This window comes from Loxodonta africana, chromosome 13 (genome assembly GCF_030014295.1).
Source record: "Loxodonta africana isolate mLoxAfr1 chromosome 13, mLoxAfr1.hap2, whole genome shotgun sequence".
Classification (NCBI taxonomy): Eukaryota; Metazoa; Chordata; class Mammalia; order Proboscidea; family Elephantidae; genus Loxodonta; species Loxodonta africana.
The window spans coordinates 28364902-28380439 of record NC_087354.1 but is presented as its reverse complement, the minus strand read 5'-3'; the positions used below and the strand labels follow the sequence as shown (position 1 = coordinate 28380439).

Below are 15538 nucleotides of genomic sequence, written 5' to 3'. Positions count from 1 at the left end.
GCAAGAACAGTGGGAATGGTGTGGTAGACACAGCCTTTCCCTTGCCCCTCTCCTCTTGGGAGGGAACCATTTTCTGCATCCTCCCAGCCATGTGGTTGCCTCCTCTGTCTTCTTGAAACACAGCAGCCCATTGTCTTCGTGCCTGGGTATGCTGTTACTGCTTAGTTGATTGTCAGCACTCCTTAGGCCAGTAACCCCCAGACCAGCAGCATCAGCATCACCTGGCAATGTGATAAAACCCAAATTCTCCAGCCTCACCCCAGACCTACCAGTTGCCATCAAGTTAGCTCCGACTCATGGTGCCCCCATGTGTGTCAGAGTAGAACTGTGCTCCAAAGGGTTTTTAGTGGTTGATATTTCAGAAGTAGATCACCAGGCCTTTCTTCCAAGGTACCTGTGGGTAGACTTGAACTTTCAACCTTTCCGTTAGTAACTCCAGACCTACTGAGTCAGAAACTTGGGAGTGGGGCCCAGCAGTCTGTGTTTTGACAAGCCCTCCAGGTGACTCTATGGCTTGCTCAAATTTTTGATCCATGGGTCCTGGCATTTGGGTGGAATCTGGCTCCAGTAGGGGCGAGGGAGGATGGGGTCACAGAGGAGCTTGAAGGGAAGCAGCTCACCAGAGGTCCCTTTCTCAGCCTTATGCCAGCCCTGCCAGGGCCAGCCTGTATGAAGGTTGGCTTGTTTTATTAGCTCACTGTTAAAGGAATCAATGGTGATGAAAAGGCAGTGACAGGGAAAAGATGGGCTGGTTGTGTCGAGTGTCACAACGTCTAAATGCTCAGGAGAGTAAGTTATTTCAGGGAGCAGAAGAGGGATATGTCATAAACCCTCTGAACTCACCTCACACCTGCTAAACCCTGACTACAGAGCTGTGTGTGGATACCTGCTTTTCTCCTTCGATGTGAGGCAGGAGATGTCATATTTATCATGCACCTCTCATGTGCTCCCAGGCAGCAGAGCATGGAGGGTGAGAGCAAGGACACTGAAATCAGACAGTCTGCATGCAATTCCCATCTGTGGTCCTACCAGATAGGTGGCCTGGGCTCCAGAAGGGGGCTTAGTACATGGCAGGCATTCATTGAAGGATAATCGCTACACTATGCCTCTGTTTATTCATCTGAGAAATGGGAATGGTGGCTATAGCTCCTATCAGAAGTTGCCATTAGAATTACATGAAGTCATGTACACCAGGTGTTTAGCACTGTGCCTGGACAGGGAAAGACTTAACAGCTGTAGGTTATAGTTAGGATCTCAGGATTGAGAGAAGAGATGAGTTCAGGAGTTCTAGAAGCAGGAGTCATTCTCTGGTTAAGCTCTCTATTAGATAGCCTTCAGGTAGGCTGTTGTTATCTACCATCCAGTTGACCCCTGCCTCATGGTGACCCCGTGCACAACAGGGGATCAGAGTGTTATAATCCACAGAGCTTTCATTGGCTGATTTTCAAAAGGAGGTTGCCAGTCCTTTCTTCCTAGTCTGTTTTAGTCTGGAGTCTCTGCTGAAGTCTATTCAGCCTCATAGCAGCATGCAGGCCTCCACTGACAGATAGGTATGGCTGTGCATGAGATACATTGGCTGGGAATCCAACCCATGTCTCCCACTTGCCAGGTGAGATTTTTACCACTGAACCACCAATGCCCACCAAGGCAGTCTAGGGCAGTGGCTACGGAGCCAGGTTGCCAGGGTTTAAACTCTCATTGAATCACTTATCAGTTCTGGGACTTCAGGCAAATTACTTAGCCCTCTTCTTCTATCTCATAAGTTTGTGGTGAGGATTAAATGAGCAAATCCATGTAAAGTGTTTACAACAGTGCTTGGCATATAGTAAACAAGGAATTACTCTTAGTTTTTTATTGTTGTTGTTTGTCTTGTGGTTTTTTTTTAATTTAATTGATTATTTTTTAAGAACACAAAAGGGCAATTGAAGTATCTGTCTGTTTTTGGGAGAACAGGGATTTGAGGGTGAAGTTCTCCTTCCTTGACTGTTCACGGGCCCAAGAACCATTGGGAGAGGCTTGAGTAGAATGAATATATTCAGTGGCACAATCTGCAAATGTGGAGGCTTCCATCCGTAAGGGTTTTCTCAGAGTAGGAGATCAAAAGGAACAGTGTTCTAGAGAAGCTTCCTGTAAGCTGCACACGCTGTGCAGACGTTGCTGTTTCCCTCTGCGTTTCCCAAGCAGCAGCCTTCAACATGGAATTCAGCCTCAGTATGGGAGGTTCCTGGAAGAATTGGTTGGGAAGATCCAATCTAGAAGCGTGAAGCGGAATCCTCTTTGGTGTTCCAGGTCCTTAGAGGGACTGTGAGAAGGGATGTGGGTGTAGGATTGGGAAGCCGTGAGGAAGATCAGGAAGTGAGGAGCAGGGAGAGCTGGGAATCCTGTCAGGTGGGAGGTGGGGCCCAAAGCCACAGTCTGGGAGTGATTGTGAAGGAGGGGAATCCTTCGATGATGACGTGATAGAAGGAGAAATGTTACCAAGCGGTGTGTGTGTGTGTTTGTGCACACTCACGCACATGGGTGCTCACAGTGTAACAGATATCTGAGCACTCGTGACAAAATATTTAGGAATGAGTGAGTGGCCATATTTCTTGAATTCTCTCTTTTTACTTGGCCAGGAAGTGCTTTTGTTATGATTTTTATGACAGCAGAAACCAGAATAACTCCCTCAAGGTCCTGGGTACCCCCGCCCCCCCCCCCCCCAAAAAAAAGGCAAGAGAAACCATTGCCTAGGACCCTCAGCCTTGTGAAGATGGTTTCCTTCCCCTAAAAGCCTTCTTGAGACTAGAATGTGGTCCTAGCCTGCTGGGGCTGGGGAAAAGGAGGCAGCCATTTAGTTTCTCCCCATGTTTGACCTGCTAGCCCCTGGGTGTAGCAGGAGTAAAATAAGGTTCTGTGTGGGACACAAACGCACCCTAATGCCTGGAGCAGTCTACTTCCCCACTCCTCACGCCCAAAGCCAGGGCTTCTCTTCTTGCTGTGGCTTCTCGGTTCTTCTCTCTCTCTGTCTGGGCACAAGTTGCTGCCTCTCTCCTCCCTCCTGTAGACCCCGCTGGCTTTTCCCACAAGGCCCTTTCTGGAGGAGTTTTGTGTCTGGGACTATTGGAGACATGTGCATTGCATTCAGTGTAAAGGCAGTTTGTATTCCAGTGGTAGCTTGGCATACTGGTCTGGTCCTCCCTGTCTGCCAGTGGGAGGTCAGAGGTGAGGGCCATTCCTGGGTACTATCCTGTTTCAGTGTGAAAGTCTGAGCCCCCCGCCCACCTCCCACAGTTATAGAGGAGCCAGGTGTCTCCCCATTTCAAGGGTCATGTGCTTTCTGGATGTCTAAATGTTCCCAGGCACTGGCAGAAGAGCTAAGCATTTGCGGGCTGATGAAGAGATTACAGCGTTCACAGACTCAGCCCAAACATTTGGGTGACGTGAGGGTATTCTAATAAATGGGAACCCTGGTGGCATAGTGGTTAAGTGCTACGGCTGCTAACCAAAGGGTCAGCAGTTCAAATCTGCCAGGCACTCCTTGGAAACTCTATGGGGCAGTTCTACTCTGTCCTGTAGGGTCGCTATGAGTCGGAATTGACTCGACGGCTCTGGGTTTGGTTTTTGGGTATGAAAAATATGCAAATCAGTGTAAACCTTGATTTGTTCTGGTACCTCTCTTTTCTCGGGCTCTGAGGCCAAGGCTGGAGTCCCCCTCTACCTGCCCCTCCCTCTAAACCAGGCATTTGTTCACCTTCAGTTTGGAAGAGGATGGTGGCATGAACAGCATGCTCAGGAATATGGAGAAAGTTCTACTACTGTCCCCCAACACAACACAAAGCAAACGACAACCAAAAAATTGTGTGTTTACTGTCAACAGGGCTTTCTCTGAGGGACTCCTTCCAGAAAGCCTCATTTTCCCTGCAGGTAGTTAGAGAAGACTGTTGGCTGGCTCATATTTAATAGATCTGTGATGACAATGACTATGAGGGCCTAGCCAAGGGCCTGGTTTGTAGCAGACCCTCAATGAATGAACAAATGAAGGAATTGTTCGTATTTTTTGGAATGTCGTAGACTTGTATCAGAAGGAGGTGTAGTGTACAGTACAGTGGTTCTCAAAGTGTGGTCCTAGGACCAGCAGCATCAGCATCACCTGGGAACTTGCTAGAAATGCAAATTCTTGTGACCCACCCCAGACCTACTGAATCAGAAACTCTGGTGGTGAGGACCAGCCATCTGTGTTTCTTTTTTTCAATTTTTTAAAGATGTTTCACTTCTCGTTTTCAAATAATTTGAAACTGACAAAAACTGTTGCACAATAACACAAAGAACTTCTTTATACCTTTCACCCATGTCCCCAAAGGCTGACATCTTACATAACCACCATACAATGAACCAGACCAGGACATTAATGTTGATACTGTCTTCCCTCATCTGTAGACTTCATTCCCATTTTATCAAGGGGCCTCCTGAGGCGCTTTGCTCTTCCAGGATCCAACCCAGGGTTATACATTGCATTTAGTTACCATGTCACCTTAGTGTCTTTAAATCTGGAACAGTTTCTCCACTCTTTGTCTTTTCATGACTTTGGCACTTTTGAAGAATACGCACTAGTTATTTTGTAGAATGTCGATTTCGGTTTGCCTGATGTTTTCTAATGATTATTTTTCAGACTATACATTTATAACAAGAACATCACAGAGCTGATACTGTGTTCTGTTCAGTGCATCCTATCGGGGGTACATGCTGGTGATACATCTTATTGCTGGTGATCCTAACTTTGATCACTTGGTCAAGATGGTATCTGCCAGGTTTCCCAAATGGAAAAGTACTATTTTTCCCTTTGTAATTAATGTTGTTGTTGTTAGGTGCCATTGAGTCGGTACCAACTCCTAGTGACCCTGTGTTCAATAGAACAAAACATTGCCCAGTCCCACGCCATCCTCACAGTCTTTGTTAAGCTTGAGCCCATTGTTGCAGCCACTGTGTCCATCAGTCCGTCTTGCTGAGGATCTTCCTCTTTTTTGCTGACCCTCTACTTTACTGAGCATTATATCCCTCCTGATAACATGTACAAAGTCTCGCCATCCTTGCTTCTAAGGAACATGCTGGCTGTGCTTCTTCCTAGACAGGTTTGTTCGTTCTTCTGGCAGTACATGGTATAGTCAATATTCTTCGCCAATTCTTTGTAATTCAAAGGTATCAATTCTTCTGTCTTCCTTATTCCTTGTCCAGCTTTCCCATTGTATATGAGGCGATTGAAAATACCATGGCTTGGGTCAGGCACACTTTAGTCCTCAAAGTGACATCTTTGCTTTTAAACACTTTAAAGGGGTCTTTTGCAGCAGATTTGTCCAACGCGCTATGTTGTTTGATTTCTTGACTGCTCCTTCCATAGGCATTGATTGTGGATCCAAACAAAATGGAATCCTTGACAACTTCAGTCTTTTCTCCGTTTATCGTGATGTTGCTTATTGGTTATTTTTATTTTCTTTATGTTGAGGTATAATCCATACTGAAGGCTGTGGTCTTTGATCTTCATTAGTAAGTGCTTTAAGTACTCTTCACTTTTACCGAGCAAGGTTGTGTCATCTGCGTGTCACACATTGTTAATGAGTCTTCCTGCAATCCTGATGCTTCATTCTTTCTCATGTAATCCAACAATAAGTATGATATTTTAAACCTTTGTAAATATTTTTTTCTCATCATTCTTTCACTAACTTTGCATCCATTGATGATTACTGCTTGAAACAACTGTGACTGTGGTATAGGCTAAACGGTGATTTTTCTATTTCCATCATCCTGTCTAAATTGGTTAATTAGAATTCTACTATAAGGGAGAATTTTCCCTTCTTTCTCATTTATTTGTTAATCATTTATTTATATCAGCATAGACTCATGGATATTTGTTTTATTCTATGGGTTACAATCCATTATTGGCATTATTTTGTTGCTCAAAATTCACCCAAATTTGGCCTTTGGAAACCCCTTCAAGTTGACTTTTGTGTCCTTTCTCCATGACCCCATTATTTTTTGAGCACTTTCTTACTTTGTAGTACCACAAGCTCTTCCAGGCTTACCTTGTACTGTCCCTGCCCCAGAGCTAGAATCAGCCATTTCTCTAGGGAGCTGTCGTTGCTCTTATTGAAGGGTGGTAGTGATCTGTGTTTTTAACCTCTGGATGGTTCTGTTGCACACTGAAATTTGATTTGAATCCAGCAATACCCCTTCCTAGCTGAGTGACATTGAATTAGTTACTAATTTCTATAAGCCTCAGTTTCCTTATTTGTTAAATGAGAATAATACTACCTACCTTCTAGGATGCTGTATACATTTCCATAACAAAGTACCACAAACTGGGTGGCTTGAAAGAACAGAGAAACCCATTCTCGCACAGTTCTGGAGTCTAGAAGTCCTAAATCAAGGTGTTGGCAGGACCACACTCCTTCTGAAGCGTTTCCAGGAAAGTCCTTCCTTGCCTCTCTCAGCGTTTGGGTAGCCTCAGGCATTCCTTGCCTTGTGGCAGCAAAACTCCAGTCTGCCCCACATTTCCAACGGCCACATTCCCTCTGTGTCTCTATGTGTCTTACATGGACACCAGCCATCTTGGATTAGAACCCACCCTAATCTGGTATGACCTCATGGTAACTGATTACATCTGCAGTGGACCTATTTCCGGATAAGGTCACATTCTGAAGGTTTAGGAAGGACATGCATTTTGGGGGAGAAACTAACCAACCCAGTACAGATGTTACAAAAATTTTGTGAAGTATCATATAGAAGGCCTTTAGCATGAGACCCTGGCACATAATCAATGTCGAATAAGGATGGCTTTCAGTATTAGATGAGCTATCTAGAGACCAAAGATCAAATAACACATTTCCAGAGGTGTCTGTTCTGGGGTTGCACAGATTCTAGGGTGATTCCCAAGGACCTCGCAATGACCTACTGGAATCTACTCCATGTGTTGATTTGAGACATTTTGTTCTGAGGTCATAGCTGGCATTATCAGCACAGGGAGCCCACCCTCACAGCGTTTTCCCTTGGCTTGTGTGCACCACCAGCGTCTCTGGTGCTCTGGGCATTTGAAGGAGGGAAGGCTGTGGGTGAGACGGTGAATCTGGATTTAATTCCTCATTTTATAATGAAATTAGCTTTGTTTCTTTTTCCCAGGGGAGCCATTTCCCTTGAAACCAGAGGCCTTATCTCTGATGCCTTCTCCACCTCTGAGGACCACACTGTGGGGTTGGGGGGTGGGGAGGGAAATGAGGGAGGAGAGAGGACGTGCCAAGGATTTTAGTTTGTTAGTTGCCATGGTAACGGGTGATCATGGTGGTGGGGGGAGGTCATAGCTATCAGGAAGATATAATGTGCCTGTTCTGGTTTTTATTACATTTGCTAATTATCCCTTTGTATTTTTTTACAGAGAGCACGGACAACTTTGTACCTTGTAAGTCTACTTTACCTTTTGCTTTGAAACAGATTGTATTCTGATACTTGTTGTAACTCTGGAATCCAGAGAGCCCTCCTCCCTCATTCACCACCGTCCCAGCCCCATGGCAGCTGGGAACATCTGAGTTCACTGCTAAAGGAATTGGACAGTGGAAGCATTTTCAAATCCACGCCTCTAGGGCAGTCTCTCTGTGACTCATTTTCCTCCAGAGAGTTTTCCAAGAACTGACCATATGCTGGGTGCCCCTGCCTGGATTGAAGGGGCTGTGTCAGGAAGGATGTGAGGTACCATGTGCCCTGCTGGTCCCTTGTTGATCATCACAGTATTGTTCTTGCAGAGAAGATGTGGAGCCTATAAACCTGTTAGTGTCTCCCCTGCTTGGAGCCTGACACCGACCTTGACTGGGTCCCAGCTCATGTAGAGCTATAATTTACAAGCTCTTTTTTTTTTTTTTTCTGATAGGTTCATGTGTCCTAAAAGAGGACTATTGAGGCTTAGTTTATAAGGGTTAGTTATAGGAGCTGGGGTAAGACAATCCCAAAAGGATTTGGGATTTTGCTCATGGGCTATGGGGAAACCTATATTTAGTCCTTTTTCTTTTCTCCCATGTGGGAGGTGGGAATAACAGTGAGAATCTCTGCCATTTCTGCCCAGGGCTTGGCCAGGTAGTAGAGCAACCTTGTTCAGGAACACCCGCTGCCACTTGGCACAGATGTAAATATCATCTGTGATTCCTCTATTTGTCCTTGGTCTCACGGGACTTGTAGTTTCAAAGAACAGCTTGGAGATAATTTTGTAGTGGGGCCGTCTAGCCAAGTAGGTGATTCTAGATGGAGGATAGACTGATACTTGGCTTCCCATCCAGGCCCTGCTGGGTCAAGGTGGTGTCTCCCTGGTCAGAGGCATCTGCTTTTAAACCTGAGCTGCCCTTGATATCAGTGTTAGGGGAATGGTCAGTGGATTTGCCACAGGGCCACAGGCCTCCTGGATGTCACTGAGAAGTAAGGTGGGAAAGGCACAGGAGAGCCAGGGACGGGCAGGAAAAGGAATGCCTGCCGCAGGGAGTGGCAGAATGTCAGCGACAGCTGCCGTCACCAACAGAATTTGCCTAATCCCATCCCTGGCCCAGATCCCAAAACTTTTCCCTCTTTTCTGTCCAATAGCTCATGGCCCACGTTGCCTAGGTTCCATTATGTTCTCTGGGGTGGGAGCAGAAAATGGGTGTGAAGGTCCTTTATTCCCTATGGTGCCTGCCATTGGCTGTCAGCACTAGCCTGGTGACCAGACAGGGACCTGGTATCTGGGGACGCTGCAAAGCAAGGCTGTAGGGCTTTGGCTTTAGGAGTGGGTTTGGGAGTCTGGCAGGGACTGGGGCAGGGCCTGTGGCTAACCAGCCTCCTCTTCCTTTTCTGTTTGGTTTTCAGTTGTTGAAGTGAGCCCCACGCCTCCTATCACTGTGACCCACAAACCAGAAGAAGACACTTTTGGGGTGAGTCCCTTCTTGGTCAAGAGGAGGATGTATTCTGGGGTCATCATTTTGAAACCTCATTTGAGTAGCTAACTTTTCCAAGTGCTATCTTGGAACCCTAGTATATGTGGCAGAGGAAGTGATGAAGAAAGGCCTCTTTCAGGCGGTTTAAACCTTCCTTGTTGTTGGAGAATAGGGCATTGTTTGAGGAAGTCTTTGAGGATCTGCTCAGAGCCCTAGGGTTTGGAAGAGAACAGTTTGAAAATCCCACTCTGTAAGGAGCCTGGGTGGGCCTGATTCCCAAGGACTACTACCGGTACAAGCCTCTACAAAAGTCCATGTTGTCCAGGGCACCTCCTTGGGTGGATTTTTAAGCCAACTCAGTTCCCCACTGCTCTATCAGAGTCTGAGGCTCCCCCGGACTAGAAAGGAAGGGTTCTGGTTGGAGGCCAGCTCTCTCAGGAGCTTCTGGAAGAATATTATGCGAAGAACTTCAATGGGAAGACACAGAAATTGCTTGCTAATTAAAATAAACACAACAACAATGGCAAGCCTATCTAAGACATGCTCTTGCATCTTCTAAGATGACCCCAAGATGAGAGGGTCTCAGAATACTGAATCATGGAACCTGCTTTAATGAAGTTGAGTCATTTCTTTTTTAAAATGTTCTTGTTGTTGTTAGCTGCCATTGAGTCAGCCCCTTGACTCATGGTGACCTTATGCACAGTGGAACAAAATGCTGCCTGGTCCTTTGCCATTCCCATTGTTGGATATGGATCCAGACCATTGTGATCCATAGGGTTTTCATCGGCAGATTTTTGGAAGTAGCTCACCAGGCCTTTCTTCCCAGTCTGCCTAAGCCTGGAAGCTCTGCTGAAACCTGTTCAGCATCATAGCACCATGCAGGCCTCCACTGACAGGTGGGTGGTTTCTGCGCATGAGGTGCATTGGCCAGAAATCAAACCTGGCTCTCCCCCATGGAAAGCGAGAATTCTACCACTGAACCACCATTGCCCCTGTTTTAATGTTCTCAGCCAGAGTTCCTAGGGTCTCATAAGTTACTTCCTATAAAGACTTTTCAGTAGCAAAATTCTGAGAGGGCTGGCCACAGTTGCTACTGCAATAGAACTGTTCCCATATGATATGCACATGACTATATTAGGGGTGGATTATCCAATAGACAAGGTAAGCATGGTGCTTACCTTGCTTATCAGATCATCTGTAGTGAACAATTTCACTTTTTTTCCCCACATCTTTGATATCTTTGGTATCTTTATTGTGAAACTCCTGTGAAATTGTTCACTGCAGATTAGTGAGTAAGCACAAGTTAGCCCGTGCTTACCTTACTTACTGGGTCATCAGCCCCTGTCAGGCATTGTAAATTTGAAGAAGATTTGGCTCTGTAGGAAGGTGCTGTGGGGTTGGGAGAGAGACAGATGCCAGCCATACCTAGAAGGAGACTGATGTGGTGAAAAAATGTGAAACTGTTCACTACAGATGATCTGGTAAGCAAGGTAAGCACCGTGCTTACCTTGTCTATTGGATAATCTGCCCCTGCGTTGTGTGGCGTTCATTGGTGTTTTCTGTGCCTGTTTCTGACTGTCTGTTTTTTGTCCTGGTAGGTATCCATAGCAGTTGGACTTGCTGCCTTTGCCTGCGTCCTGTTGGTGGTTCTCTTCATCATGATCAACAAGTATGGTCGACGATCCAAATTTGGGATGAAAGGTAAGATGGGATTTTTTCCTTCACAAGGCATGTTGTGGGGGAAACCCTGGCTCCTTTTGGTCATAAACTGCTGTGTTCATCTCCCTTTGCTAGAAAGGGCCTCTGGTAGTGGGGCCTAAGTGGTGCTGGTGAAGACTCCTACTTGCACCTGTGGTTATTGGTCATTATGGATCGAAGGCAGTGCTGAGATCTGTGGGAACCAAGCTGTGGGCCACCTGGTTTTGCCACGACTGCTGGTCAGCATTGCAAGTGGGGCTGGTTGCAGTGAGAATAATTTGAGAATGATGTTGGTTTTGAGGCAAATGAAGAGGACTTGTGTTTCTTTTCATTATTTGTGGGTCAGATGACTCCGTGGTTGAGTAACTTGGTTTTTCCTGTGTCTGCACTGATCCTTGGAGTTGTGATGAAAAGGTATTAGAATAGCTAGATGCAGGATGGTGGGCTCTCGCACTGAAAAGCTGCCCATGTGATGGCATCTCGGCACGTAGCTCTACACAGAGTCCCAGAACGGGTGCCAAGAGCAACATGACTGCTAAATCTGCTGGCCAGCTTCCATGATGCACGACACTCAACCCCATTATCAGCGGGGGTGGAAGTGGCTCTTTGCCAAGGCTTGGGTAAGGGGACTGGCACAAAAGGGGTTAACATGGTGAATTAGCATCCATCTGCCTGGTCCCAGGGATGGATCTGACCAACTGGCTCAAGGGAGGCTGGATACCAGTTCTAAAACAGAAACTCGATTTTAAAATATACTTGTAGCTGGCGTTTCATGCATGATGAATATTGGGTGGAAGGTGGGTGGGGATGACGAAAGGTTTGACAGTCAGGTTGCTGGGCCAGGATTCAGGTTGGTGTTTTCTTGTGAGGTTATGGGATCTAGAAAGATGAATTTCTATGGCTTCTATACATGGGCTGGTATCTGTGGTGGGGCCTTGACCTTGGCGCATAGGGATTTAAGGAGAATACATGAATGAGATTCATGAGGATAGTGATTCCCAGAACTTACATGCAAGTGTTTGAGTATTGTGCATGGGTGGGAAGTGGGAGGGGAAGGAATTAATCCATAGCTTTTATTACATTCTCAAAAGATTCTGTGACTTCCTTAAAAGCTTAGAACACTGATATAAGAAAGAGACACCTAAAGAGGAACAGAAAGAAAACACGGAGACAGACTGCCTGGTTTTCCAGAAGCCTTCTGCCTCAACATGTTCTTTCTGGTTTTGATTAACCTGCACAAGTCGTACCAGGTTTATTGGAATCATATGAAATGTTTTGACCGACAGAAATACATGTGCAGGCAAATCGCAAACAGAGGCTAGAAGTGTGGCCCTAGGCCAGATGACTCAAACAAGATCAGACCACTCTTGAGCACCTGGATTGGAGATGTTTTATCTGCTAATGGTCACCATGTGCAGACAGGACTTCATAGGTTTAGAAGATGATCTGACCACTGAGCCAGCTCAGAGGGCCCGGGCAGCTCTCAGAGTATTCAGCCTTAAGACCAATCATTGGGTTCCTGGCATTGAGAGCTGGCGCTATTGCTTGTGCAAAGTTTTCCTACCATGGGAGAAACCTTCCTAGCTGTTCGTCTTTCCACCTGAGTAACATCAGGGCCTTGACCAAAAAGAAGGAATGGGGCATTATCTCTCTCCCCTCAGGGAAGTGCACCACCAGCTGAGACCCTGAGACTTGCTTGGCAGGGCTGTGAGAGCAGATTTTTCCTCTTAATTGTCATCCGGTTTCTGGAACAGTGTGTCCCCATGTCGGATGGATTAGGTAGCACCCCGGACGGTGCCTCCCTCAGCTGTCCTCAGAGCCTCTCCCGGCCCCCTGCTCCCCTCTTCTAGGCTGAGCTGCCTGCGTGGACCCTGGTTGGGCTAGGAGAGCATGTTCATGTAGGTGCAAGTGAAATACGCCCTGTTCTAAAGTCAGGCAACTGAAAGATGTTAGTCTAAAGTTAGAGGCAAGACAGGAATGGTGTCTCCAAGACTGACCTTGTTTAGAGTTAAGCCTGGATCTCACTTGTCTTTCTTAAACCCAGTTGTCTTCAGGTCTCATTTTAGGAAAATAAATGAGTATCTCAGGTTGCACATACAAGTCACTGTCAAGTTAATTCTGACCTGTGGGGCCCCATGTGTGCAGAATAGAGCTGCTCCATAGGATTTTCAAGGCTGTAACCTTTTGGATCGATATAGCTCTTTCTTCTGAGGTGTCTCTGGGTGGGTTCAAATTGCCGACCTTTTGGTTAGTAGCCGAGCACTTAGCTGTTTGTACCACCCAGGGACCCCTTAGCTGCAGGTAGCCTCAGTCTTTTATCGTCCATGAGTGTCCAGTTGAGAATAAAGAGTGAAGGTGTGGGTACCAGAAGCCCCCAGCTTAGGCCAACCTCCATCTCTTCATGTCTATTCTCAGTTTTCAGTTCTCAAATCTAGGTTAGAATCTGTGATGCTTAAAAAGCATTTTTTTGATGGTTATGAGGGTGGGGAGGGAGGAGGAGAGGAAATCACTAACAAGATAGGAGACAAGGGTCAAATTTGGTGAAGGGAAGGACAACACACAATACAGGGGAGTCAGCACAACTGGATCAAAGCAAAGGCACAGAAGTTTCCTAGACACGTTCAAACACTTTGAGGGACTGAGTAGCTGGGGTTGGGACCTGGGGACCATAGTCTCGGGGGACATCTAGGTCAATTGGCACAACATAGTTTATAAAGAAAATGTTCTACATCCCACTTTGGTGAGTAGTGTCTGGGGTCTTAAAAGCTTGCGAGTGGCCATCTAAGATACATCTGTCAGTCTCATCTCACCCAGAGCAAAGCAGAATGAAGAAAACCAAAGACACAAGGAAAATACTAGCCCAAAGGATTAAAGGGCCACAGGAACCAGAGACTCCATCAGCCTGAGACCAGAAGAACTAGATGGTGCTCGGCTACCACCAATGACTGCCCTGATAGGGAACACAACAGAGATTCCCAGACAGACCGAAAGAAAAATGTAGAACAGAATTCAAATTCATGTAAAAAGACCAGACCTGATAGTCTGAAAGAGTCTGGAAGAACCCCCAAAACTATGGCCCCTGGACACTCTGTTAATCCAGAACTGAAACTATTCCCAAGGCCCACTTTTCAGACAAAGATTAGACAGGGCTATGAAAAAAAAATTATACACGCGAGGAACGTGCTTCTTTGTTCAATCAAATACACGAGACCGAATGGGCAGCTCCTTTCCAAAGGCAAGACGAGACAGCAGGAAAGGACAGAAACTGGATGAATGTACACAGGGAAGCTGGGGTGGAAAGGGGGAGTGTGCTGTCATATTGCGGGGATTGCAACCCATGTCACAGAACTAATATGTCTATAAATTTTTGAATGAGAAATTAACTTGAGCTGTAAACATTCGCCTAAAGCGAGTGCGCGCACACACACACACAAAGCAGTATCTGTGATACCACATAATTGCTCTTTGGCTTCAGAAAAATTACTTGATTTCTCAGAGCCTGTGTTTGTTCAACTTCAGAATGGGAATAATAGTACCCACCTCATTCGGTTGCAGTGAGTATTGAGATGGGGGTTGTTTTTCCCTTTCTTCACATATAAGCCTTTTCAGGCTGCTTTTTTTCGTACTGTCCTTCGTGAAAGTTCCCCCTCCAAGTGTAAATCATACTTTCTTTTGCCTCTCGCAGAATTTTGCAAAAATACTTTTATCATACTACGTATCTTGGAGCTTTGTGATTACTTTGCTCACACATGGTCTGTCTGTCCTACTAAGTGACAGAGACCGGAATCGTGGGTCACTCACCTTAGTATGCCCGGGCTGCAGCGTGGGTCCGACCAGTGCTTGCTGAATGTGTACATGAATGAATTTATTTCTAATCATAAAGTGGCCCAGCTTATAAGTCAGTAATGGGCTGGTGAGAGAGAACTTGGAAATCAGAGTGAGGGGTATAAGATTTTTTTTGGGGGGGTGACAGGTAGATTGGGGAACCTCAAAAGTAATTTCTCCCGTCACATCTGAGGGCCTGTCTTGTGAAGGAGGAAAATCTATTGTTATGAACTTTACTTCATCCTGAGAAATAAAAAAATATAGAGAGAAAAAGAGCAATGTAGCCAATACCCATAATTCCATCACCCAGAATAAGCAACTGTTACTATTTTGGTTTTATTTGCATCTAATATTTTATTCCTAGAAGAATAAAGAATAAAACCATTTTAACTGCCACTCCTGGTCCTATTGCTGCCCTCATGTACATTAAAAAAAAAAGTTTCTGTCAAGTTGACTCTGACTCATGGTGACCCCATGTGTGTCAGAGTAGAACTGTGCTCGGCAGGATTTTCAGTGGCTGATTTTTCAGAAGCAGATCACCAGGCCTTTCTTCTGAGGTACCTTTGTGTGGATTTGAACCGCTAACCTTTTCGTTAGCAGATAAGCACTTAACTATTTGTGCCACCCAGGGACTGCCCCATCTCTGTAGGTGACCACTCTCCTGAGTTCAGTGTTCACCGCCAGTTAGTTTGTCTGTTTCTCTCCCCGTATCTCCACTTCTCTCATTCTCTGTTGTTTCTCTCTGCCCACCTGACCTCCCTCCCTTGCTGTCTCCCAGCTAAACTCATATCCCAGAGACGGCCAGATTAGCAACTGCCTCCACCATATGGCAATGCTAGTGGCCAAGGCTGCACACCAGTTCATTTTTACACTTCTGCATATATGCACATGCTACATATATACACGTATGTATATATGTATACATTTACAAAGCACAACATTCCTTGATGTGTGTGTTTTAGTGTATATACGTGTTCATCTTTTAGATATCCTACATCTTTTTTTTTTTAATTTTTTATTGTGCTTTAGGTGAAAGTTTACAAATCAAGTCAGTCTCTCACACAAAAACTTATATACACCTTGCTACATAT

General features: G+C 45.7%; 1 protein-coding gene across 6 annotated transcripts in view; it reads left to right on the top strand.

The window, feature by feature from the left end:
* The window catches only part of NTRK3 (neurotrophic receptor tyrosine kinase 3), a 474569-nt gene that overhangs the window by 155804 nt on the left and 303227 nt on the right, over positions 1-15538 (top strand). For 4 of the 6 annotated variants that reach the window (XM_003413897.4, XM_003413898.3, XM_023553044.2 and 1 more), the window contains exons 9-11: positions 7406-7429; positions 8857-8921; positions 10523-10625. In XM_003413897.4, coding sequence (XP_003413945.1) covers positions 7406-7429; positions 8857-8921; positions 10523-10625 — 192 coding nt within the window. The remainder of the gene's footprint in view (positions 1-7405; positions 7430-8856; positions 8922-10522; positions 10626-15538) is intronic. The other 2 variants (XM_064267105.1, XM_064267106.1) reach the window with 1 other exon arrangement.